At 33.5% G+C, this 15549-nt stretch overlaps 3 protein-coding genes across 3 annotated transcripts; all 3 read right to left on the minus strand.

Annotated features, from left to right (window-relative positions):
- Positions 1 to 822: 822 nt before the first annotated feature.
- LOC110418353 (HNH endonuclease domain-containing protein) lies at positions 823 to 5623 on the minus strand. The gene is made up of 3 exons (XM_021431052.2): positions 5283 to 5623; positions 4660 to 4779; positions 823 to 1393 (listed from the first exon to the last, which is right to left on the minus strand). The coding sequence occupies exons 1-3, from the start codon at positions 5524 to 5526 to the stop codon at positions 1236 to 1238; spliced, it is 522 nt and encodes a 173-aa protein (XP_021286727.1). The 5' UTR covers positions 5527 to 5623; the 3' UTR covers positions 823 to 1235.
- An 844-nt stretch (positions 5624 to 6467) lies between these two features.
- LOC110417675 (eukaryotic translation initiation factor 5A-2-like) lies at positions 6468 to 8843 on the minus strand. Its single transcript, XM_021430137.1, has 5 exons — positions 8590 to 8843; positions 7862 to 7984; positions 7688 to 7744; positions 7536 to 7610; positions 6468 to 6805 (listed from the first exon to the last, which is right to left on the minus strand). Exons 1-5 carry the CDS (start codon positions 8710 to 8712, stop codon positions 6704 to 6706), a joined length of 480 nt encoding a protein of 159 aa, XP_021285812.1. The 5' UTR covers positions 8713 to 8843; the 3' UTR covers positions 6468 to 6703.
- A 1563-nt stretch (positions 8844 to 10406) lies between these two features.
- On the minus strand, positions 10407 to 11882 carry LOC110418414 (uncharacterized protein At5g01610-like). Its single transcript, XM_021431136.2, has 3 exons — positions 11601 to 11882; positions 11239 to 11293; positions 10407 to 10934 (listed from the first exon to the last, which is right to left on the minus strand). Exons 1-3 carry the CDS (start codon positions 11685 to 11687, stop codon positions 10555 to 10557), a joined length of 522 nt encoding a protein of 173 aa, XP_021286811.1. The 5' UTR covers positions 11688 to 11882; the 3' UTR covers positions 10407 to 10554.
- Positions 11883 to 15549: the final 3667 nt, after the last annotated feature.

The following is a 15549-nucleotide window of genomic DNA, read 5'->3' on the forward strand; positions in this document are numbered from 1 at the left end:
AAGTTATTTATTAGTTTAGAATGATTTTATATAAGAAATTAGTAATTTGCTCCTAAAAATTAAAGTTATTATTTATTGATTGAGTTTTAATTTCATTTTTATTGCAATTATTATTGTTATTATTATTTATTGTTAATTTCGCCATAATTATGGTTTTGACTTACAATTTAAAATATCAACAATAATTCCAAAAATTAGGATTCATTTCTCAAATATTAGAATTTTATTAAGAAATAAATAATAAAAAGACTTGTCAAGATTTTGAATATAATTAATATTTAATTCTCCTTTTCAGCTATTTCAAAAGTAAAGGTTTATTATATGAAATTTAAATGATATACAATGATAGCTTTTTTAAGTGAAATGAGAAAAGATTTTTTAATTAATATTCTCCCAACTACATTTTAATTCATATATCTTTTATAATTATCTATTATCTATCTACAGTGAAATAAAGTAAAATATTTAAAGTAGATGCCATGCACCAATAATTTTTTTTTCAAAATTATGGTCCATTATTTTTTTAATTTATAAATTACTTTCTATTTTTACAATTATTATCATCTAATCTAATTATTTATTTTATTATTTCCTAAAGAGTTAAAAAAAAGAAAAATAGAAAAAACTTTTATTTACCGTGCATAATTGTAAAACTAGAAGCCAAAAATTCTCTTTTTCATTCGTAAGGATAATTGTCAAAGGTATATAAAATTATAAAAAAGAAAAGAAAATTTTAAAAATAATATAATATTATTAAATATTAGTAACTAATAGTTCGAATTATATTTATTATTTTTTAAGATAAAATTATACTTGATTTAAATTGGAGTAATAGTGTCTCCGAAACGTAGTTCAATGAGCTCAATCATTCACTTTCCTCTTCCAAAGTGGAGACAGAGGAGAGCCATCCCATCCCCACATCGATGGAATCCCATTGCTCCTTACAAGTATGAAGGATTGAGGCAGAACTCAACCCACCTTTGACAAAGCAACACTCCACGCGAAATGGGGATGAAAACGACATCTCATCAAATCCAAAACTATAATCACAGATCTGATTCAAGTGTTCAATTTGTGGCCCCAAAAAGCTTGGGGGAGGTTCAATCTCAGTTTACGTTTCTATCAGAATGAACATGTTCCCAAGCACTCTGCACAACATCAGAAATGCAGAATCAGAAACATTGTTGTTTGAAAATCTTGTCAAGAGTCTTGCATCAATGTGTAGTCTTTGTTTGCTATACAGATTCTTTATCATATGGCAGTTTGCAGGCAGCCAAGTCATCTTTTGACTTGAATTTTCCAAGCATTTCAGCAACAGTTCTGCAGCGACACTGATTACCAGGCCGACTTACGTCCCCGTAAACAGCCATTTCGATTATGTCAAGCTCCTTATCTACAAGATGTAAAAACAACATTTGAATTTAGGTAAATACTTCAAACTTGAAATGACAAATTATATATATATATATATATGAAACCACAATGGAACAAAATGGTTTTTTGAAGAAAATATTGTATGGAGGGCAAGGGAAGAACTGCCTATTTTATGCTTAAGGAAGGAAAAAAAGGGGATAATCGAAAGCTTAGAGGTTGAGGCGAACCAGAATGGTGAACAAGCAAGTCACAATTGGGCACAGATCAAAATGGCCAGATCAAAATTATAGCCTAGCTTGTAAAAATAAACCACTAAATTACTATTTACTGCAGCCACAAAAACTGCAAATTAATGGTTTGCTTTGAAATATGCTTCTCAGTTCCAAGATGCTTATGCACACTTGTTAATTAAAGTAATTTTAAAACAAGTAAATGCTTTTAAATAGGATACTGCTTGACTTTACCTAGAACAAAATTCATGGAACAAAAGTTGGAACTCTTGATTTTTTTTTGAAGTAAATTTCTACATAGGTTGTCTCCATAAATTAAGATTGTGATATGAGAGGCTCTCAACTTGCTAAAGAGAACCAGAGTTCCTGTCCTAGACAATGGAGAAGCAATCATCCACACAGATAACATCATCCACGGTTGATTGGTACATACAGGGATTCTCAGGAACAATGGTTGTGCTAATTCAGAAGAAATCCTATGATCAGTGATGGCCAAAGAACGCATTTGAAATCCATCAAGTGTAGTATGGCACCTATACTGAAGCAGTGCCAGAAGTTTATCCTCCATATCAAGTAAGTCAGTGAGTGAATATAGCGAGAAAGGGCATGTTTGGTAAACCTGTTACTTAACCAATCAGAAACAAAATATTTCCCCCAGAATTTTAAAAATAAAGACAATTGTCGGACATTAATGTTTCCATAAGAAACTCTTGTTGTCACTGCTTCCTACCTGCATTTGCTCCTTGGAAACCACTATTTTCAGGAACAAACCAAACTGGCCAGTTCAACCAGGAATATCACCAACTAGGACGAGAATATCAGCCTTGAAGCAATAAAAAATTAGACTAAATCATTCAAACTGCTTAACAAGGTTTACAGCAATTAAACTGCATTTGTTTTTATTTTTTACTATATGGGTTTTAAACCTCTAAAAACCATGTGCTTTATAGCCAGAAGTTCTAAATCCCACTTTTGTCACCCAAAAATTAGAACCCAAGCTGTCACATACCTACTTCAAGGCCACACTTTCTCTTTTCGCTCTGGTAGAGGGGTGGTTTTTGAGGTAGGGAGAGAAAGGTAGTGCTGCAAATAAGTAAACAGGATGTGCTAAAGGCAGTGGAGAGAAAGATTCCAGTGATGCCTGAAGCACTATGTGCTGTGGAAAGTGAGAGAGAATAGGTAAGTGGCAGAATAAGGCAGAGAAGGTGTAAAGAATAGGTAAGTGGTAGAGTAAGACTGAGAATAGGGCAGAAAAAATGTAGAAAATAGGTAAGCAACATAGAAAGGCTAAGAATAGAGCGGAGAAGGGCTAAGTAGAAGAGAATTTGAGAGAAAATATTTAGAGAGTGTGTGAAAGTCCATTTGTTTTTGTCCAAGAAATCTTATTCTTGAATGAATTGTCAAAGCCCCATATGTAGAGAAGAAGAAATAGTTACTAAATAACAAACTTTAATATACATAATGAGTAACAGTTATTGAAAAAGCTTTAATGTACATAATAGGTAATAGTTACTGAAACCCCTTTATGTGGCCATTTAGAGCACTGGGCTTTTCTAGCAAATGGTCATTAATATTGCAATGAGATTTGTTCCTGAGTAAAAGGAAAAATGTAAAAGGGCAAACAGAAAAACACATGTATTTCAGGAAAAGGTTAAACCCTCCTAACTATTTCCAGATTCTGAGCCACCGAGCCAAACGCTCTTGAACATCCCAAGGGTGAAGCTAACATGTGAACCTTGACATTTGTTCCAGGTTACTTTTACTGTTGTTCGTGTGATATAATTGTTCTACCTGTTCTGATTGTTCCCATTGCTCTCTGCATAGCATTTTGCTTGTTGTAAAACAACTCTTAAAGCTTTAACAAGTTAGTTGCCAAAATCAGGTACCTGCAATCCCTAATTTTGTATTTCTTTCTTATCTAATTAAACACCTATTGGCCAATTGTCAACACCCAGACACACAGCCACCCATCTCAGCAATCTTATAATGCTTGATTTCAGTTAGATTTCAAGTTTGTCTCTTTGGATTTTAGCATTTTTGAACTCCTTTTTCTGGTTTAAATGTATCAAACCAGTTCGTTCCTAGTGGTTTAGATTCTATGCTGTGTTTATTTGAGAAAAAAAAAAGTAACATTGAGTGTACCAACTACCAAGAGCTTTTGTTTTTATGTACCTAGGAAATTTCTCACAAAAAATATTGTAACGTTGTAGGAATGTGAAGTTTGAATGCTTGAATTTTGAAAGTGGGCCAGTGGCGACAAGAAAGAGTAGCTCTTTTCCTCAACTCGGGTGAAGATCATAATGGCAAAAATTACAATGAGTTCAGCGAGTTGAACAGGGACCTAATCCCAACCAATTCTTTGAATGGTTCAGTTATGAAAACATTGTTGAAAATTGTTTAGCACATTTTCTAACATTACCACCCCCCCTTTCCACACACACGCACAAAAAGAGAAGGTGGTTTTCTTCTTTAACAACAATGCCTTTAAGGAACTGAAACAGGTTATTAAGCAATTCTCCCTGAAGCCCTCAAACTCCAAAACACAAACAAACTAATTTAATTATAATGATGCCACACTCATAATAAGAGGACCAAGGATGATCTTTCTAGTAAGCATCCCATATCATGGTCTTGCTTTGCCAGCAAACTTAATTTACTTTCTTTAAGATTGTGTCGAGGCCATCTTAAGAAAATAGACTTTGTGGTTAAAGTCCCACTGATACCTCTAAAATGAGTGACAGATTACCAGGAAATTTATGCCTTACAAAACTGATCAAAAGCTGGCAACTTCAACAGATTACACAGATGTATGTTTGAACCTGGAATCTGTTTTAAGTCTTTTATTCTTTTAAAATTAAATTCAACATTATTTCTGCTGTGCAGAAAACAACTGATAAGAAACTGAACCTCAATGACAAGTCAGGGATCAATTCTTGAGACTCTTGGCATATTAACAATGTAGAGAACAGTTATAAAAAGAAACAAAGATATGCAAGCATTCAGATAGCACACTCTTCAGATTAAACTGAAAAGATGAGAATTAAGGCAATCTTACCAGTAAACTGGACAGAGCAAGAGTAACCTTTCAACCGAGTTGTATCCACCTCTTTGTTTGATTTAAGCCTATTCACCCTAGTTTGAAGAATTTGACAATTTTCTGCCGTGGACTCACCACCTACAACACACAACCACAAATAAACAACTGAAAATCACACACATAATCTACACCTGAAGTTGAAAGATATAACAGTTTGCCTCCAACAAAAATTTTGAAAGCAAACAAAATTAAAGGGGCTAAATTTTTAAAAATTTGTCAAATACTCTACTGGCTGTCAATAATGAAAATTTCTACTCAACTTAGCTACGTTATCCAATTAGTCTCACTTGAGTACTTATTTCCAATTTCTCAGGCAACAGGAGGTATGACATTTCCAAATTTGTTCATTTCCCCACCATTTCTCCGTTATCAAGCAAAGCATCAAATAAAATCAAAATCCCGCAATCAGTCAACAGAACTCACAGAAATACTACCCCGCAATACCCATTTCAACATCCAACTAAATCAAGTTAAAATGGAAAGGAACACTCCAATTGCCCATCAAAAGACAGAAAGAACAGTGAAAAATTTAACAAACGGGTTTCTTTAAGAGATAGAGAGGAAGAGAAAGAAAAAGAGACCTCTGGAGAAGGGGACGATGTGGTCGTACTCGAAGCAGAGGCAGCCTTTGCAGTTGCAGAAACGCTTGCAGACGATGTTGCCAGCAGCGTCTTTGCGCCATCTCTCAGGATGACGACCAGGCACTGTTTCTGCATTGGCCCAGCACTTGCTCTTTGCCTTCGAGTCGAAGAATCTTGGCCTCTCATCTTCTCCATTGCTAATACGAGAACGACGAGGGGAAGAAGACGAAGATGAAGAACTCATCCTTTTTTGCGTTTATAAGTTTCGGTTCTCTGCCGATATGTCCATTAAGACGACATGGAGGCTCAGAAAAACACATGCTTTTTTCATCATGTGTCAGCTCAGGGCATCCTTGACCTTGAGTTTACGCTTGGGCATTTTTTTAAAAAAAAAATTGCAAAAATTATTTCTATTTTTAAGTTTTTTTCTTTAGGTAAAAAATGGCGGCGTTACTTAACAAAATTTTTGAGTAAATTACGTACTACTCATTGAGTTTTGTAGAACCGAATTAATTTTTTCTTTTTTAAAAATGTCGATTTGTAAATAAATTATGCTAAAAAGAAAAAACTTCTTTGTATTTAGCAGTTTGGCTTTGATAATTTCGAAAATCAATCTAATGAACCTATTTACAGTTAAAAGTATTAACTCATTGTTTGACGTATGTACATAATTTGAATCTCTTTTTCTTAATTAAAAATAACTAATTAAATTATCTTTAGAATTTTCAAACTAATTGACTAAAAAACTAATTAAATTATTGAGAAAACTCCAAATCAATAATACAGAGACAATCGAAATAACCTAAATCAAACTAGTTTCGGTCAATTGTTTTGATACGTTCAATAATTTTCAGCAATTTTCCACGTTCCTTTGAAAAAAGCCATATTAGAGGAATATATATATATATATATATTATATTAAAAATTTTAGCATCTCACACGTTTTAACATTTAGTCATATTACCGAACAAGGCAAAAAACCAGGAAATGCAGACCAGGGAACCATATTCCGGAGTCGTATGCTGCAATATAAAATGGCTTCGCTATTTAAACTTGTATCCTTTCACTGAGAAAAGGCAGCAAAGGGGAAGAATATAGTGATGGAGTCTACTTGGCTAACTGTTCCCAGAATGATATCAAAACCCAGAGGTTATAAAATATATTGTTATAAGGAAGAACTTCTAATGAAATGAAAACCGCCTTAGTCTGATTTTTTGAAGAAAAAGGGACTCGAAGGGAACAATAATAAACCATAGCACAACATGAAACTAGTAATGGTGTTTTCGTATCCAAACCAAACATAGAACCCATCCAAACAGCATCTATACGTACCCAAGTCATGGAGAGGCAAGCTATAAAAGCTTTTACAACAAAATCTTTAAATTAAAATTGGAATAGTAGATTTGCAAATCAATCTTTAACTACTTTGGACCAATGTCCTTGAGAGCACAGATCTGCTCCTCCCCCATTGCAGACATGACAGACACAACCAGGTCTTTCCCCTCTGCAAAACCATCCTTGATCTGCAATCCCAAAAAAAGATTGCATTAGCAACAACTTCCAACATTTGGCATACAGACATGAAAGTGAAATACAACTATCATCTTGATGCAACACAAGTTCATCCATAATTTCATGGTTTGATAGATTTACATGAGGTACTAATCATGACTCTAACAAGAAGATTTATGCAAATTTATAAGCACCCTGCAAAATAAGAAATGCAAATTTGGGTAGCACTGTAATAAAAACAGACCCCTTTAAGCTGGATTAAAGTTTAAACATGTCAAACAAAAGGACTGTCTTTACCCATGATAGGAAAATGGCATTCAATCAGGATGCCCACGTCAAAAAGCCAGGAAATCAAAACATGAAGTTTTGAACGACTAAATATAAACCTTCTTTTTTGCTAAAACTATATTTCTTTCATTCGTTCTCTCACACAAATTCTTTCATCTCCCTTTCTTCTTTATTTAGCAGAAAATGAAAAAAAAAAAGAGAGAAGGAGGGGGGGGGGGGCAAATCTGAGCTGCCACTGGACTCCCTTGACTGCAACTGCATGGTAGCCAAAGGGGTACAATATAATACATGTACCAACCAATGGTGCACAAGACTGGATTTGTTGTTTCTCCAGAATTCAAATCAGTAAATTTAATAACAACAAAAAGCTACTAAAACCAAAAAGGCCAAATAAAAAACATGTAACGATAGTTAATTGATGCCTTCCAGAAACAAACATAGTAGTTAATTCACCTGGGTCAACAAGTTATCATCAGTTGGAAGCCTCAGATCATCCTTAGTGCCGCCGCTTTCAGTCAGCAAACTCACCTGAAATATTTAACTAGTTGAGAAGAGAAAAACAGAAAAGAGAAAAAAAAAAGCAAAAAAGAAGCAAATGAACTTACAAATCCATCCTCAGAAATGTCAATCAACTGGTAGTCAGTACGATTGACATGTGGAACCTGTTGGAACAGAGAAAAAAAAACATTCATTAAAAATTATGCAATTACATGATAGATTTAAAACGAGAATCAGAGAAACAATAAACGATTTACTAATTGAAGGAAGGCTTTCCATACATCACAGTTGTGGGAAGAAGGAACAATATCTTCAAGCTTCTTGGCAGTGAAGATGTCAATTCCAACAAAGTGACACTTAGCATGACCGTGCTTCCCAGTCTTGGAAGTGGAAACTTCTACAACCTGTCTCATAACATACAACAGCAATCATTAGACACACAAATCTAAATAGCAACCATTGGGTGTAAATAATCAGTCAACCCATCAAAGAACAATTTATCACATGCCAATAAATATCATCGGCTTGCTCAACATGAGAAGATTTATTCAAAAATTATTAAGTTTTTAATAGTACAAACTTTGACTAGTTGCTCGTTTTTATTACTTTTTCCAGTTTGGATTTGCTTCATTAAGGTTACTATAAAGCTAAAGATCATAGAATAAAACGCAGGATCATATTTTATTCTTAGTTATTTTTAATTTTTCAAAATTATCGTTTGCTTTTTAATCCTAGAAATGAAAGATTACCTTTCATCTCCAGAAACTATTAAAAATAAATAAATAAAAGAAGCAAGCAGCAAAATAAAAAAAAAATCAATTATCTTAAGATTGAAAGTAATGAAAAAAATTAACAGATCTGAACCATTAAAATCTCAAGTAGAAATCATAAACACTGAAAAACCTAAATCAGACGGATAATTCCGAGCTCATTGGCAGGATAATAACAGACAGATCCAAAATATAAATAACTAAATTCCAGGATTCAAAGAGAAACAGCGAGATGGGACCTTGCAGGGGCGGTTTTTGATGACGATGTAGCCGTTCTTGCGGATGGTACCGGCCTGTTGAGGGTAGGTTTTGGAGGCGCCGGCGTCGGCCTTGGATTCAAAATGGTGCTCCTCGTCCGACATTTGCGGGCTTCAACCAACTCTTTTGTTTCTTCTTTATTGGTGTGTGGACGCTTTGCAGTAGGCAGAATGGGGGCGGAGAAGGTGGGGAAATAAAGGGCAGGGCGCGTGCGGGGGTTTTATAGGTTTTTTATTGTTCATTAGGGTTTTCAGTTTTATTCGTGTTTATCCTTATGGGAGAAGTGATGGTGGGGTCCTTAGTGCTTTATCGTCGTTGAATTTTAGCGGTGATTGATGATGATGGGGCGGAATTTTGGATAGATTTTCAGGAATATGCTGCGTTCTTCGAACGCGACACCTTTTCATTGGGCTTGGGCTAGACTATAATTACTTTAGTGGAGAGTATCAAAAGCTTAATTGTCAGGCAAACAGTTTCAATGATGGCAATAGATATTCTTTGCACCCATCCGATTCAATTACATAAGATACATATGTTTTATATTCGAATTTTAGACAGGTTCAGATAACAATTTTAATATATATTTTCGATTCAGTAGAATATAGGTCACTTTTTGAATCCTCGATACTTAAATTTGATTATAAATATTTATTTATTTATTTTTAATTATTTAAATAATTACTTGAGATATTTTTAAAATAATCAATTGTTTAAATTTAAATTTTGATTTTAATTTTAATGTTTATTTGTTTTTATAAATTAAATTATTAGTGAATTATATGAATATGAATTGTGAAATATAATTATTTTCTTATATAGGTTAAGGTAATTAGTTACCATAAAGAGGTTAATAATTTTTTTTTGCACAATCAGGTATTTAAATGGGTTAGGGTTGTTAACGGGCAGTGGGTAAGGTATTAGAGTTCGAGTTTATGTAAGATATTCAAAAATAGCCAAGTAGTTGTAGGATTTGAGTTCCCTACTTATTAATTGAGTTTCGATCAAGGTACTTCAAAATTAACAAGTACCTTATCGGGTTGACAATCTTAAATTTAATTAACATATCTATTTTAACGGTGTCTTCATTCAAAAATGTGTTTCACCAAAGTTCTATCATCTATCATATCAATTAATAAGGCATTAGGGTTCGAGTTTGAGAAGGAAATTTCAAAAATAGTTGAGTAGTTGTGGAGTTCAAGTACCTTACTTATTAATTAAATTTGGATTAGATATTTCAAAGTTAACGAATACCCTATCCATTGACCCTTTAAATTTCATCAACATATCCATTTTAATGATGTTTTTCATTCAAATATATGTTTCACCAAAGTTCCATCGATTATCATATTAGTTAATAGGGTATTAAGGTTCAGGTTCGAGTTTGGGTAAGAAATTCTTAAGATAGTCAAGCAATTGTAACATTCATGTATCCTATTTATTAATCGACCTTGGATTTAGGTACTTCAAAATTAACGGATACCTTACTTATTAACAATCTTAAATTTGATTGACATATCTATTTTGATGGTGTCTTTGTTCAAAAATAAGTTTCACCAAAGTTCCACCATTTGTCATGTTAGTTAATAGATATTTTTATTCTTTTAAAAATACATGTTTGTTAGTTTGTTTGTTTTTGGGTAAAAAGCATAAAATACTTGCTTCTTACCAAATAAAACAAGTATTTGGTTATGGAAAATACTTTCAGTCATTTTGTACTCCTAAAGGCAGTTTTATTAAGTAGTTTTCAGTATATGTTTTAATGGATATTGAAAAGTAAATTTGAAAAGAAATGTGGGTTGTGAATAGTAAAACTGTATATAAATGAGTGAGTTTAGGGAATGACTAAAGCTGAAGACACTTAATCACTCCCATGATAGACTAATAGAGATGTACATATGTTGGTGGATTAACATCATGGTTAACAATAAGCTTGACATGTAAGAAGCTCAAAATTCTTCTACTTTAACAGCATCAGCAGGCATTTGATAGGCATCTTTAGCCCTTGATTTCTTGACACCAGCCATGAACCAAACTTTGTCAGACTTGGAGCTCTCAACATTCACACCGGTGACTTTAACCCATACAAGGACCTTTGTTTTCATCCCTTCGATTCCACTCAGCTTTCCCCTTGACAATGTTGCTTTGACACGAGTTGCATACCTCACAACCGATGCATCCTTGAACTTCACTTCGCATGGAGAAGTGAAGTACACAATCAGCTTGGATTTTGATTCATCAAATTCGTAACATGTTATGTTTCGTGGGAATAGACCGGGCGGAAGGTTGTGCTCCCGGAGGAGATCTGGCAAGGCCTTCGCCGCTTTACCTGTAACAACAGATGATTACAGTACAAATCTTATGATATAGGCATTGTCAAACTATGTATGTAGCGAATAAATGGAGGATTATGATCCGTGAACTAGAGACCAAAGGCATCATGACAACAAACACAAGTTAGCAAGACCCTCCCCGTTAGGCTTTTCCCAAGGGAAGGAGTCACTTAACTAGAAGCACGGTGTGTCATCTATGGCAGTGAATCACATTGTTCTGTATTGATCTAGAATGAATACCCAATGATCAGAAAGGAACACTACACTGGGTATTTAAGTAATAGATAAAAGGACTCTTACCTTTCAGCTTGTTGAATATCCATTTGGCCTTCTCTTCAACCGTGTTAGACAGGGACTGAAATCATGAATCACAGTTTCAGCAAACAGCAAATTCATCAGGTGTTCAAGCATAACGGTAGAGAAGAAAGCCTAAGGCAATACATATGAAAGAAAGAAAAAAGCCAAAAATGGAAATCCTAATATACATAAATCTTCTTCTTATTCAAGAAAATAAAGCTAACCAGATCTTGATTCTCACATTCAGCTTTACCATAAAATATTTGAGAAAAGAGATGAGAAGTACTGGAACTTTATGTATTATCAAATTCTATTGCAAGAGAAAGTTGAACCATCTAAAAAGAAGAGTTTATAACCATACGCACAGAGAGGTCTTCAGTGATGTTAGAGAGTTCTGCTTTGGCTTTCTTGGAAATCCAGAAGCTACCAGCTTTTGTCAATGCCTTCTCCATTTTCTTTTCTTCTCTTTACTTGGGATCTAGGAATAGTCACTCTGTTTTTGCTCCGCACAGAGGGAATGGATGAGGCAGGGGAAGGAAGGGAAGAAAATGGCTTCCTCCTGACACCAGCTCACCAAACGCTAATCCTCTCTCCCCAAGTGTCTCAATAGCTTTACAGCTCTCAAAAAATGACAAACTGAAAGAAGAGAAAAAATGGCGCCCACAAAATAAAAGGAGAAATACAAAACAAGGATTATTACTGTTGAACCACACCCTTGATTATAATTTATATTTAGATACTTGAATGTTTTTTTTTCATCCTTTAATTTGCAAGCATACATTAGATAATATCCTTAATTAAATCGACACCGTATAAAAAAATTCAATAAAAACATGCCACATATATGTTTTCAAAAATATCTTCTTGTTTTTTTTTTTTACAAAACAAAAATTTCATTTCATAATGAAAAACCATAATAGTTACAACACGAGACATATAAAATAAATACAACTATAATTCTTATTAACATGTCATGTTTTGGGTATATCACTAGTTGGACAAAAGTGTTAATTTTATGTGTCAATTGTTAGATAAAAGTAAAATTCGAGCACCTAATCATGAATTTTTAAACTTTATATATCAAATAAAAATTAATAATAATTCAAGTAATTAAATTATTAAATGATTTTTTTTCGTCAATTGTAACAATTATGAAATAGTTTACTCATTTGTTACTTTCTATACTAGTAATTTTAGTTGGTAATAATACAAGAAAGGTTATGGCATTAGCAGGTTGTCCTAAATTTGCCTTCCCATGTGCATCAAAAATACTATTTCCTTTGTTTTAGTCAAAGAATTCAACTTTTGTCATTATTTTTAACAAAATCATAAAATAATTTTTACAAATTTTAAATTTCAAACATTTCAAAACATATTTTTTAAAAAATTTTATTTTTATACGATATTTTAAACAGTAATGATCAAAATTAAATTCGTTTGTTCAAAAAATATTAAGTGGAGATGAACAAAATGAAACAAATGGGGAGAATCAACTTGAAATACAATAAGAACAAGGGACGATAAGGAGGAGTTGAGGTAGCAATTTTTGATAATTAATTATATATAGTAGTAGGTCGAAAAGTAGTTTCATGCTTCAATCTCAATTAAAAGCAATAATGAGGATTAATTATTTTGTAAGACAAGGTAGACAAGGACAGCTCACCATGAACATGCAATTTTGAAAGACTTAATATAGAGCCAAAAGACATTGAAAGGTGGTTTGATAGTCTCTCATTAATTTTCCATGAAATTCTTCAACATTAAGTGCATTTGTTTCCTCTTTCTCCCTATATCTTTTCAATTTTCTTCATTTTTATATAAGAGAACAAAAATTGTCATTAAATTTTTGGGTTCATTTGTAATTATTTTATACATATACTTTTTAGAAGCATAATTCATTAATGTAGAATAGGAAGGAATATCACAATCAATTCTTTCTTCATTTGTCCATTTTGTGGTTTCTTCTAAACAATCCCTCGTTTTCCTTATCTCTTGTTTTGTTTTTGTCTTTACATCGGGTTGTCTGTAAGCTTCTAAAATAAATGGATATTCCCACGGCCACTTTGCATTTGCCCATTCAGCTACTCTAATGCAAGCATGGTCTAAGCATCTCCCTGCATCCCAATTTTTTTCTTTAAAAACCATTTCATTTCCATCTTTCCCAACGGACCAAACCACAACCAAGAAAACCAAGTTCTTTTATCAAGGTTTCCCAACTAGAATCCATTCCAAGCTTCTAGAAGCCCTTTAACTTTTCCTGGAGATACCTAGACTATACTCCATTTTCTGCACCAACCCGCCTACACATTCCATGTCTCTTTGCATTTAGCAAAATGATGGTCAGACTCAATTTTCATATTATACAGCACACATAGCAGATTTTTATTGACGTGGACACCTCGTTTGGAAAGTTCCTCTTTCTCCCCTATTTTACAAAACAACAATTGCCACACAAAAATCTCTACTCGATAAGAGGCTAAGTTCGCCCAAACATGTTTTCAAATTGGGTTAATGTTATCAGCAATGACGAGCAAATACTTGCAGAAGGATTTAGTGGAAGATTTTCCACTTGCTTCCTACTTCCATATGAGTTCGCCTTTAAGCTCTTTACTCAACTGAAATTCACGTAGTAGGTTTTGAAGTTGGTCCTATCATTACAAAAAAACAAGTTTTTTTTTACGGAATTTTCCGTTGAAAAAAATTAGAATTCCGTTGAAAATAAATTTTCGTTGAAAAATTCGTCTGTAATATTTTTCGTTAAAAATTCGTTAAAAATTTCCAACAAAAAATTTCGTTGGAAAAGTACGTAAACAGCTGACTGTCATGTAAAAATTCCGTTGAGAATGTTTTTCCAATGGAATTTTTCGTTTGACATTTCCAACGGAAATTCCTGTTGGCACTGGAGCAATGAAAAATTCCTTTGAAAATGTTTTTCCAACAGAAATTCTATTACTAATACCTCTTTTATAAGTGATGCTTTTTCAACAAAATTCAATAATTAAAATTTCGATAAGAAATATCCAATTGACTTCCATAATTGACTTTCAAAATATATAAGAGAAGCACATTAAAACCTAAAATGCAAAGTCAAGTTCATACAATTAAAAATTATCATAAACATACAATAGCTCAAAATGTCAAACACATAACCTGATATAAACTCCATATTGTTATTAAACATTAATACTAAAAAAGTATCCAAGTCTAGAAATGGAAAAGAGACATCATATCATGAGATGTTGCATTCTTAATTTCTTCATGTATTTGCATCTTGACACACACCAAGTTTTAGACCTACAAAAATATAGGCATCTTCTTCTCACAGGTCATGCTTTTCTCTTCCTAACCTGGTCACCACAATCAAGCAGCTCTCTCTGTCTCTTCTTCACTAGCTTCAGGCAACATGATAGATCAGAATCAATTGAGGCAAATGACATTAGTCATCACCTCAACGACCAAGTCAGCTCACTCCTTTCTTTCTTTCTTCCTCTTCCTCTTCTTGAATATCATATCTTTCTCATCTCTCTATCTCTATCTGCTATAGGGACTGCTCATGTCATTGCTTCATCGGTGGTAGTGCTATCCCCTTTAAATCTCTTTTCAATTTTGAATCCCATGTCCACTCCAGTATCCATGCCTTCGCCACAGGATCTTTCATTTTAACCTTGCCACATCTGCCATGTAGTGATATTCCATATCCATGACAAACATGACCTTAATATGCAGAGGGGTGATGGATGTTCATGCTTCATAAGAAGGAATGAAAAACAAAGGTTCATCAATAAGCGTATGGACTTTTCCGTAAAGCAAAAACCAATGAGTGAAATACAAGGAAAATTAACAAAAATGAGTAATAAACAAACAACAATCAATTTTTAGGAGCAAAGGTGGCTAAAGTTTTAAAGCAATTTTGCCTAGCATTGAACCAGCAAAACTTCATTACACACATGTACCTCATGATCAAGAAGAACAACATGAGCCCCTTGTAACTTTGCTAAGGATTTAGCATCCTTTACCTAAAAAGGAAATAAAAGACCAATAGCTATTTATTTTGGGTAGTAATGCTTTACCTGGAATAGTGAAGAGGGAATGAAGGAAAGTGGATGGCAGGAAACTAGGGAGGGAAAAACTTATTTCCCTAATATGTTTTAAAGAATGGAAACATACCATGCATCACGCCAAAAAATCTACTCCCTCTATGGAAAGAAAATTAAAAGAACACTCAACCCAGACTATTTCCCTTCCTCCCCAGTGCTCTATGATCAGCTATTGAATTTCACAGTTTGCAAGTACCCTTTTGTTCTGGCTTCTCCT

This window comes from Theobroma umbraticum, unplaced genomic scaffold, assembly GCF_002168275.2.
Source record: "Theobroma umbraticum cultivar Fairchild unplaced genomic scaffold, ASM216827v3 scaffold_50.0, whole genome shotgun sequence".
In the NCBI taxonomy this organism is placed as follows: domain Eukaryota; kingdom Viridiplantae; phylum Streptophyta; class Magnoliopsida; order Malvales; family Malvaceae; genus Theobroma; species Theobroma umbraticum.